The sequence below is a fragment of the Dryobates pubescens genome, chromosome 24, assembly GCF_014839835.1.
Source record: "Dryobates pubescens isolate bDryPub1 chromosome 24, bDryPub1.pri, whole genome shotgun sequence".
Taxonomy (NCBI): domain Eukaryota; kingdom Metazoa; phylum Chordata; class Aves; order Piciformes; family Picidae; genus Dryobates; species Dryobates pubescens.
The window spans coordinates 8,600,831-8,612,162 of record NC_071635.1 but is presented as its reverse complement, the minus strand read 5'-3'; the positions used below and the strand labels follow the sequence as shown (position 1 = coordinate 8,612,162).

The 11,332-nt window shown below is 40.3% G+C and overlaps 1 protein-coding gene across 1 annotated transcript; it reads left to right on the top strand.

Moving 5' to 3' along the window:
• Positions 1 to 172: 172 nt before the first annotated feature.
• MFSD8 (major facilitator superfamily domain containing 8) lies at positions 173 to 11,055 on the top strand. The gene is made up of 12 exons (XM_054172750.1): positions 173 to 216; positions 1,927 to 2,012; positions 2,486 to 2,529; positions 3,367 to 3,607; positions 3,904 to 4,017; positions 5,504 to 5,648; positions 6,259 to 6,317; positions 7,326 to 7,428; positions 8,119 to 8,253; positions 8,586 to 8,689; positions 8,774 to 9,024; positions 9,678 to 11,055. The coding sequence occupies exons 2-12, from the start codon at positions 1,982 to 1,984 to the stop codon at positions 9,891 to 9,893; spliced, it is 1,443 nt and encodes a 480-aa protein (XP_054028725.1). The 5' UTR covers positions 173 to 216; positions 1,927 to 1,981; the 3' UTR covers positions 9,894 to 11,055.
• Positions 11,056 to 11,332: the final 277 nt, after the last annotated feature.

The following is an 11,332-nucleotide window of genomic DNA, read 5'->3' as shown; positions in this document are numbered from 1 at the left end:
GGGCCCCGGTTCTCGCGCTCTGCCGGCAGCGCCTCCCAGCGGCGGAAGTGCGACAGTGGCCAAGGGTGGCCGGGAAGGGCTGGGGGTGGATCCCGGCAGTAGGAGGGCCGGGAGGCGGTCGTGGCGGGCTATGGCGGATGCTGTCTCCGGTCCGGGGGTGGCTGCTGACGGGCAGGAGCCTTTGCTGGGTCCCGGAGGGGAGGAGGAGGAGAGCAGGTAGGGGCTTCTTCCTTCCCGCGCCCCTCCTGTCTAAGGCGGTGAGGCCACTCCTTGTGCCCTGGGCAGAGGGAAGCTGCGCCCACAGGCGCCTCCTAGCGCCCCCTCCTCCCGCGGGGGGGCGGAGGCGACGGCACTGCCAGTCACCGGGGGAGCTACTGATGGGCAGCGAGTCGTTCTCCCCTTTCATGTGTGCTTTGCGCCGTGAGGAAAGCCTCATCGTGAGGGAAGCTGCCCGCCTCGGGAGCCGGCGGAGCGGTTAGGGAGGGAGCCAGACGCCGCCACCGCCTTCGCTGACTGCGCCCTCCCGGGGCTCGGACGCGCGGCGGCTCTTCGGCCTGCCTCGGGAGCGGGGAGCGGCAGGGGCTGGCTCCGTCAGTTAAAAAACAAGCGCACTCGCTGAGGAAGTTTCTAAAGGGCATAAAAATTGTTTGTTGTGGTGCTGGAATCGAGATATTTAATAGCGCTCCAACTGTGCGGGCAGCAGCTGAGCACTTGTTCTTTTCCTTCTGTCAGGAAGACTACGTCTTGAGCATAGAGGGCTGGCTCGTGCCGTTGCTGGCTTTGCTGAAGTGTTCCCACACTCGGGCGTTACCTCTTGGTCTAACGTAAATCCCAAAGATACCAAACACAGCATACACATAGCATATGCGGCAATTCCACTGACTTGTCCCTCGGCGTGATGGGCGATAAGATTGCAAAATACACTTAGGAACGTCGTTTATGAGGTTAAAGTTTCATTGAACCTGGTGACTTCAATGGTGTAAACATTTCTGACGAGATAAATGTACAAATCACACGGAGGAATAAATAGATTCGCTTTAAAATTGTGCTTATGCCCAATAATACTGCTTTAACTGAGGATGACATCCTATGGTGTGGTGAGGGATGTTTCCAGGATGGCTGACCCCAGCCCTGATCACTCCCAGCTCCTTGTGCACCTGCTCAAAGGCAGAGCATGGGAAGTTACAAATCCTTACCTTAGAATAAGTGCTATTTAGCAACTGACCCATCAGTGTGTTAGAAACGTTATTCTCGCTCTAAATCCAGAACACAGCACTGCACCACCTACTAGGAAGAAAATCAACTCTATCCCAGCCTAAACCAGGACAGACCTATATTAGCAATGTTTATATTCAGATGTATATAGCCTAGGTCTGCATCTTTTGGACAAAGGTTATTTTTTTTTAGAATGTTTCAAGAAATGAGGAACTGAACTGTTCTTCCTTCTGAAAAAGTATGTGGGTCTCAGAAGGCACTTATAAATTTTAGAAGAATACCTTTATTGCTCACAAGGTTTGCAACTTTGTTTTTTCTGCAGCTGTGGCAATCTTCAGCAACATCTTTTACCCTGTCTAGTTATTTTCTCATGGTAAAAGTAGACTGCCCATACCTTCTAGTCTAATCATTAGTTTGTGGGGTTTTAACTTTAACGGCACAGTTCTGAGAAGGTGTCCAGGGTTTGATGGTTTAGTAGGTATTTTTTAAAGCCTTTATGTGATATCTGTGATGCTCCAAGGTTTTTATGCAGAGAGCTTGCGGAGCTGAACATCTCTCTAGAGAGAGCGATCTCGTTGTGTAAGGTTTGAATGCAATGGTACGTGATAGCACTCACTGATTTTTTGATTAGCCAATCTAGTATTTTTCAGTGAAAAAATAGCTTGCTTCTACAATAAATTCTTTCTCTCTTGACTTCTGGTTCAAAAACAGGGATGTCGTGGAATCAGAAGAACATTATAAGAGCAGGTGGCGATCCATCTGGGTTATGTATCTTACTATGTTTCTTGGTAGTGTAGGTGAGTAAACACTTATGTATTTTGTTCTGGAAATTAGGGGCTTTTCTAGAGTTCAGCTGCATAGCTCCTGTAATACTATTGTGTGTGGGATTTTTATCTGATGTATTAAAATTGATAAATGAATGCAAATATATCAGTGTGTCAAGAATTCTTTTCGATCTGGGGGCCTTGTCTTTTCATTGGGAAGAAAAATCCCCTGCAGTGTGCTTGGCACATCAGTATTCTTGTCATAGGAGGTTTTTTGTTTATCATGCATGCACCTGTAAAATGTCCTTTTCGAAAGAGTTCCTCTTGTTAGGAGGAATTATCACTCCTTAAACAAGCACATAATACATAGTTTTTCAGGTTACAGACTGAAGCACAGTTGTAGATCATTACAGATATAGGAGCAGAAGAATGAATCTCTATTGAAGTGAATTACTGATAAACATGGCAAATAAAGTAACTTCAGTTATGTTTTTACTGCATTGCAGGTTTCTCAATTGTAATTATGTCTGTGTGGCCATATCTCCAGAAGGTTGGTAAATATGTTTATTTTTAATTAATAAGAACAGAAAACTCAAGTATGTAATACAAGACTTGATGGTTTATTTAGGAAAAGAATTAAGAGACTTATTTTGCCATCCACTTGGATTGAACTATTTCATGTAAACTCAGTTAATTTCTTGAATTCAGAAAGCTGCACCATAATCCAGAGATGTTTGGTTTTCCCATATATTTAGCTGTTTTCATGGACAGTAAATCAACAGGAATCTTTTTATCTGGATGTATTTGTAGTGTTAAAACATCATACACAAGGCTTGTGTGCATTTTGGAATAAGAAAAGGATGCTGAAGGTAGAAGTTGCTCTGTAAATGTGAGGTTGTTGCATGTAGGCCTTGATATTCTTAACAGGGAATTGCCTGTATTATAGATTAGTGGGTTTAGTCTGTTTTGGTTTTTTTTTTTCCCCCTCTTTGTTGTCATAAAAGGTCACTAAAACTTTAACCTGTGCTAGGATTTTACTGCTCCTGTAATAGTACAAAGGAGTTTAAATGCAAATTTGGAAGACCTCATAGAGTTCCAGAGGTGTTGTGAAAAGTGAGGCTGGTGCTGAATTCTTAGACTAGAAAGGAAAATGCATCATCAGCCTAGCAAACCAGGACAGACTCAGGCATGTGCAGAGTGTTTATATTAAACACCTCACAATGCCATGGAGGCACACAAACTTGTTCAGTGGTTGCTGAGGTTTGACACTGCACTGCACAGTGCTGTCTACCCTCAGAATGACAGTGTGGAAGTTCAGGTATTTCAGGTACTGATGCTAAAATTTTGTTATGCTTTACCCATAGAATTGATTCATTTGTTTCTGCAGATTGATCCAACAGCAGATGGAAGTTTCTTGGGCTGGATTATAGCTTCATATAGCATTGGCCAGATGGTCTCCTCTCCCCTGTTTGGGTTGTGGTCCAACTACAGGCCAAGGAAGGAACCTCTCGTCATTTCCACTGCTGTCTCAGTAGCTGCTAATTGTCTTTATGCCTACGTCCATGTACCTCATTCACACAACAAATACTACATGCTGACTGCACGTGCTCTTGTGGGATTTGGAGCAGGTAACCACAGCAAAATTTATGTTTCTGGTAATTACTAAATTCTCTGTCTTGTGTAAGATAGTTAACATGACATTTTAGTACCAGATTTACCATCGTGTGAAGGATAACTTGCTACTTACCAGTGCTAGTTCACAATAAAACTGTTATTGTGCAGCTGTGTATAACTACAAGAGAGTGTGCTGGGTTTTATTTTCTTGCAAAATAAGACACACACCTCTTAAAATAAATGTAGCTGTGTAATTTAAGAGTATGACCTGATATTTACATGAACATGTTCTTGGGTTTGTGTTTTTAAGGCAACGCGGCTGTAGTTCGATCGTATATTTCAGGTGCCACTTCTCTTAAGGAAAGAACAAGTGCCATGGCCAATACCAGTGCCTGCCAAGCAGTTGGCTTCATACTAGGACCAGGTAAAGCCTGTCTTCTTTCTTCACTTCTCCAGTACTTTTTAGGATTAAATTTGACATTGGAAGTAGGACACCCCAGTAGCTGTTCATTTGATATTATCAAGGCTTAGCTTGTCAGCGGTATCAAAATTGAGTAAGCAGAATTCACTCACATATGCTTCTGTATGCCAATAGAGATGAGATATCATAGTCCAAATGAATTCTAATTCTTTGTGGCTAAAAACTAGCTGGTTTGGATTACTGACTGCAGGAAAAGCAAGTTCTAAATGCTTTCTTGTATCATTGCTTACTAAAGAGTCTATGACAAATTGCACTTTATTCATGGAGAAGGGAATTTACCATTACAGTACTCAGGAAAACATTTCCACCTTTCCAAAACGACTGAAAATTTCACTTTGCCTTACATGTTGTACAAAACAACATGCAGCAGATCTTCCTGATCTTGTAGTGACAACCACAAAAGCTTCACACTGGCAAAAGTTTTAAGACATCGCAGGTATTACAGAGCTAAGGGGAAAAAAAGGTCAAGTGGTGTTAGATCAGATGTAACCTGATCCTGAGTTACTCCATCTGCTTCTGGGAGAAATGCCTGAGAGTTGCCTTGTGCTGTAAAGAGAGACCAGCAATTTTGTCCTAAACAGCCTCTCCTCATTACTTGTCTTCTGTAGCTGGAGATTAGGTTTATCCAGTTAGAGCTGAAGTGCTCTGTGTATGGTAACAATGATGAGGTGAATGTTTAGGGCTGAAGGTTTTTTCCTCTAGTTGTCACTGGTGCTGTTGATAAAGCATTAAAGGATCTACAGCAACAAAAAAAATCTGCATTCCTTGTGTGATTTGAATGGATTGTGAATTTAGGTAATTCCCTTTCATAAGCTTGTAGGGACTCTCAGTCTGTTTCCTAACAGTAGTAAGTGAATGACCTGATCTTAAAATCTTTTCCCTTGCACCAGTTTCAGTGTTCTTTAAACCCACCCCCTCCCCCCCCCACCAAAAAAAAAACCCCACACCAAACCAAACCAAACATACCAAAGAAAACAAACAAACAAACAAAAAACTCACAAAAAAAAAAAAAAAAAAAAAAAACCAAAACCAAAACACAACCCCCCCTCCCCACTTCTGTTCTAACTTGCCCTTAGCAGGAGGGATACTCCAGTCCCAAGACCAAGGTCCTCCATGCAGGAGGAAGAGGAAAATCAGCTGTCTGCACATGGCCAAGAAAATAACCTGTTGGTAAATTCAGAATACAGTTCCAGTTCTTGAAGTGCCCCACTGTTGCTTATACAGTGTATTTGTGTGTAACCTAGTAGTTTGCTGTCTGAGATCCCACTGTTTATTCAGAGTAGGGTTCTCAAAATGCAGAAGATGTAGAAAACTTTACTTAGCAATTAGAACAACTTTGCTTATCCAGTTTTATATGTTTATTTTTTTATGTGTTGAAACATATTCTTAATGATTCTCAAGATTTTCTTTATGCATTTACATTCTTAAGTTTTTCAGACTTGTTTTACACTTATTGGAGAAGAAGGGATAACATGGAAATTAATTGATCTTCAGCTGAACATGTACACAGCACCAGTCTTATTTGGAGCTCTCCTAGGAGTTACTAATATTATTCTCATCTTTGCCATATTCAGGTAATTGACTAAAAAAGATGAATATTCTACCTTGTTTCATTGAGTGCCTTTTAACAAATAATATGCTGCTTATAAGTTGGAGTTTATAAGCTGAAATCTGGAACCCTAAAACTAGAAGCTGTTATTTATTTGGGAGAGGAGAGCCTACCTTTTAAAATGCATATCTTTGTCATTATGCTCATGAATTATTGTGATGTTATGGCTAGAATGTAAACTCTACCTTAAAAAAAAGGTAGAGCTGTAGATTATTAGGTTAGCCTTGGTGGTTTTTTTAATGTTGATGGTTTCTGCCCAGAGACAGGATTAGCTTGTCTGTAGGGTTCTCTGTGTCTTTGAGAACCTTAAGGGTAGATTTTTATCCATTGCCTCATTTATGGCAGTGAGGGGAGAGATGCACACAGGTACATGGTATTCTCCCACTAGACTATTTCCTTTCTTGAGTATGATGCTGTTCACAGCTGTCAATTGTAGACTACACAGGTGGTGTTTAAAGGAGCTGGGACTAATTAGAATAGAAGATTATGCCATTTGGAAATATTGTAATAGACACTTGACTCAACAGTAGATGAAATGAATATGTGTATTAATGAAAACAACTCTAAACTTCTAGAGAGCATCGAGTGGATGACATGGGACGGCAGTGCAAAAGTGTCAATTCTGAAGGAGAAGGTATCTTAAGATTTCTTGAAAACTTATCTGTGGTGATAGTTTTGAAGTACTCTGTTATTATATACAAGCATTTAGATGTATTCTGAAGTTTGGTGGATTGGAAACTCAAAGTGGAAAATAGGCTACACCTTTTTCTAACTGAAATTGCTTCATGTTCGTGTTTTGTCCATGCATGCCCATAGTGCTGTCTGGTGGCAAAGAAATAAACCAAGTGAATCCTCACAGATTTTTACCCTGGAACTGTCTCTTCCAAGAGACAGAATAAAGTGAATAAGGACATGAGAAAAACCTCTCTTCACTTCCCCTCTGCAGTTATACTTCCCTTTTGTTCTGTATCATGCTGAGTAACGTTGTTATTGTGTAGCATCTTGTTAGAAAGTGTGCTGTATAAGTCAATTTGGCTGCTAAGGCTGCAGTAATTGCCACATACAGTGCAACAGCTGCTCTTCAATGTATGCCCTTTTTTAAGCAGTGCAAAATCTTTTAAATGTTGTGGCTATCCTTTTCACTTGAGGAAAAAGTGTGTGAAAGATCATCTCAAACCTCTATTGAAATCAATGGAAGTCACCATGGATTGTAGTATTTTTGTATTTCAAAATATGAAGCACATGGGTGTTGTGTGTATGAAAACAGTACTCCCACTTGTTAGAGGAACAAAGGCTTTATGGTGGTGCAGAGAGTTCCTATGTTGTGTACTTTTCACCTTGCAAGAGGAACAGAAATTATTCTGGCTTCCAGTGTTCAGATCATTGAAGAATTTGCGTATTTTGCTTACTTGGAACTTGTCAGTCCCACCATTACAGGGGGACAACAGATGGCATAAGTTTAAAAATAATCTTCCCCCCATTTTGATTTAAAATCACTGTATTAGATTGTCAAAATATAACTCTAGTCACCCACTAACCTGCATGTTAAATGCTCAACAGAGCAAGGAAATCACTGCACTTGTGTGGTCATATTTAAAAAGCTCCTTTTGCAGTTTAGATTTTTCTTTTCATTTTGCTGCAGAAAGCGATGCTCAGGACACAGAAGGAGATGTTGACCATGTGGCTGTGGTGGCAATCAATTTTCTTTTCTTTGTCATCTTGTTCGTGTTTGCTGTCTTTGAAACGTAAGTGTGTCTGGTTTCTCTCCAAATACTTAGACATGTAGCGGTGCTAGACTGGCTGTGCATGTAAAGGCTTCTCTGTTGCACTCATTTTCTCAACCATACTCTTTAGAAATGCAAGTCCAAATCTGTAAGCAGTCAAATTGAGGTGTGCTGACAGAGTAGTCAGTTAAAGATCAGTAATAACTGAAAACATATAGCATACAGTTAGTAGAATATGAAGCATTAATGTAAAAGCTTTTGAATGGATGCAAACCCATATCTTCAACATCTCTAGCATTAAAAAAACCACAGAAACAAACCATAAGAAAATAAAGAAAATACAAAAATACTGCCTCAGAGTTCCTAAAACTGTAAATGGTTAGATGTCTATTATCTTTATACTCACAGGGCATCTTTTTCTCTTTCCCTCTCTCTTATTGTAGCTTTAACTCCATCATCTTCTGATGGAATAGACATGCCTCAGAGCATGGCTGGTGTAATGCAGATGTGAATTTTATGTAGAGGATTTATCTTTAATAAACAATGTGTGACAGAATTAGTTTCTAACTAGCTTGTGTTTTGTGATGGGTCTGTCAGGAGTAAAGGCTTCTGTAGCACTGTATTTGGTGTTTGGGACAATACATGTATGTAAATGGCTGTATAGAAGCTTTGAGGTTTTTTATTTGATCACATTTTATTCTGTCCTTTTAGTATAGCCACTCCTCTGACCATGGATATGTATTGCTGGACCAGGAAAGAAGCTGTTTTTTATAATGGAATAATCCTTATCGTGGTTGGCATTGAATCCGTTATTGTTTTCATGGTGGTTAAAGTTCTGGCTAAAAAGTAAGTCTTTGGAGTTCATTGGGATTTCCTTACTTGTGTCAGTTCGGTGTGAGAAGACCTATGGCAAAGCCCAATCTGTATTACTTAATGAACCCAAATTCATTAAGAAGATTTATGTCAATGAAGTACTTAACATTTTGTCACAGCCATGATGCTGTGGTGGTTCTTTATTCTGTTAACAGAACCCCTTCTTGGCTGTCTTTTGAATCCCAAGAAAAACAAGATTTAAGTTGCTACAGTTTTTACAGTTTTTATAGCAGATGTTCTGGTTAAGCTTTACCATTATCACCTTGATAAATGTTTAATTCATTTGCAATTTGATTGTTTCATAGGACTGGTGAGCGTGCCATGCTCCATGGAGGCTTATTGATTGTCCTGGTTGGATTCTTTATCTTACTGCCTTGGGGGAAAAAACTACCAAATATCCAGTGGCAAGGTATGATTCAGTTCACACTCAACAATCACTGGAAGTTTTTAATTGTATATTTTTCTTACCTGTATGCATAACTTGTTTTGACAGAAATAAAGAATAACTCCATTCCCAGAACAACCTACACTGAAATGGAAATGCCCTTCTGGAGTTGGCAGCTTCCAGCCAACCACACAGCAGAACCTGTGGGCTGCCCCATCACACAGTCCTGGTGCCTGAACACTCCCATAATCTACCTGGCCCAGTACATCAGCTCCGACATACTCATCGGGTTGGGCTATCCAGTTTGTCATGTCATGTCTTACACTTTATACTCCAAAATTCTAGGACCAAAGCCTCAGGTAAGTGTGGAACCTAAATGGTTTGTTTCATTTGCTCACCAGGATTTGCACCCTCTTCATTAGAATGAGGGATCTAGTGAGAGTTTCTTGTGTCATCAGCCAGATCACAGTACATTGCAGCTTCCAGAAGCTCTAGTCCACCACAAGTTCCTGGAAGAATTAGAAAGCAAGGCTTGTACTATAGTTTAAGGCAGATCTTACAGTGTGGAGATTTCAGCACAACTAAGCCCAAATGTTATTAGTTCCACAACTGTCCTGGAGGAGTAGTTTTTGTAACAACCAATTATGGATTTGGAATATCGGTACAGGTTGTTTCTCTTACCAAGTATGTTGTATGAAGACTATAAATGTTATGATAGCTCCAGTGATGGACATTTTACAGTGGTGAAACACACAGCAAGTTGATACTACTGCTTAAAAAGAAATTTTCTTCCCTTTTCACCACTTACCTCATTTGTCCATGCTGTATGAGATGAAATGCTTTGAGCCGCAATGCCTTTTGTTAGGAAGCTACAGAGTATAGCTCAGTGGATCCTTCCAGTTAATAATCCAGTTGCTTCAACACTTTAAATCCTCTAATTGGGATAATTGGTGGGAAATATTGACTAGTCAAGTAATTCCTGTATCACTAACAACCTTTTGATCTTCTGTAGGGTACCTACATGGGATGGTTAACTGCCTCTGGAAGTGGAGCACGAATACTTGGGCCTGTTTTTGTGAGCCAAGTATACACACACCTAGGACCACGATGGGCATTTAGCCTAATCTGTGGAATAGTTGTGGCCTCTCTTCTACTCCTGGAGATAGTATACAAGAGACTAATTGCATTTTCTGTCAGATATGGAAGGATGCAAGAAGAGAGTTGTTAAATATGTATTAAAAACAAACCAACCAACTTACTTTATTACTACTTTTGTAATGAGTAGTACCTAACCACTGACCTTGTTGGCTGTATGTTGAGAACTGTATGCCTGTGCTTACACATTGACAGAACATGTAGCTTGCTCATGCCCTAACGTGATTACACCTGCTGCAACAGAGCTTTTGTGATCTGCTTTTCTAGCAGCAGCAGAAGGGATGTGAACAAGTTATATCAATACAACGGCACATTTGCAGTGTGTACAGTTTTAAATGATGCAGCTGTGCACTGGATGCAGTTGTGAAGGTCACAGGTTATGTGCACCCTTTCCAGAAAGAAGTAAAAGAAATATTTGTCTTGATTCTATGAATCAGGATCAGTAACACTTTTGTAACTACAGGAATAATTGAGCTGCATGCACTTTGTAAGGAAACTGCACTACTCCAGGCAACCTTCTGATGTTCAGTTTGCCAGCTTCTAAGCCCTGGATAATACCAATGTGTCACGTGGGAAGCTCTTGCGTATCAATACATCTTCTCCGGAGGTTCAGATGGAATGTGGCAAAACTGCAGAAGCAGGTAGGTGTCTGCTTCACCAGCAGCTCATGTGGGATTTGGGTATTTATGTTGGTTATGAGCCTCTGAAAATCACAGCCTGAGGGCTGTTACTTGAACTAGAGTGAACCATATGTGCAATTTTTCTGTTTTGTTGAATGCCTTTTTCTACCAAGAAAGCTAATGGATACAGAGTTGAATTATGCACTGTACTACAAGAAGGAAATGCTAAGGGTGACAGTTTACACTTTGTCATTTGTGAGAATGAAAGCACTGTACTGAGCAACCAGTCTTAAGGGTAGGTAAGTAAATAAGAAACTGGTTCCTCAGGTGTTGACTATGATGTGCTAACTTATTTTTCCCTGACCTCTTAGTAGGAGAAACAGGAATTTACAATGTTAGAACCATTGTGTTTATTTTAAAAAGTGAAATAATAGTTTTCCTTCAGAATGGGGTCTGAACTCACCTGTATGGGGTTGTTTTATCCATCTTAATACTACTGGGAGAGGAAAAAAAGGTGTTTTAACTCCAAGGAGAGTGGTAGGTGCTGTTTAATGTACTTAGAGAATTTAATAAATGTAATTAAGTATTCCTGTGTAATCAATTGTTCAAACATTAAAAGACTACTACTTAATTAAAGATTATTTTTCCAATCCTGACTGAAGGGAATAGAGAACTTTCTTTCTCTGGGGCTTTTCTGCTGCAGAATCACTAAATGTTATGAGAAAGCACTTTGCTTTTATAAAGGATTCCACTTACAGGGTAATTCATACTAAGTAGTAGCAGAAGTACCGTGGTTTGGTGAGGAAAAAAGACTGCAACCTGAAATCCTTAGTGTTACAGCAACTGAAAGTTGCTGAAAGTTGTACAGCATGTCGTTCATTTTCCTATGAAA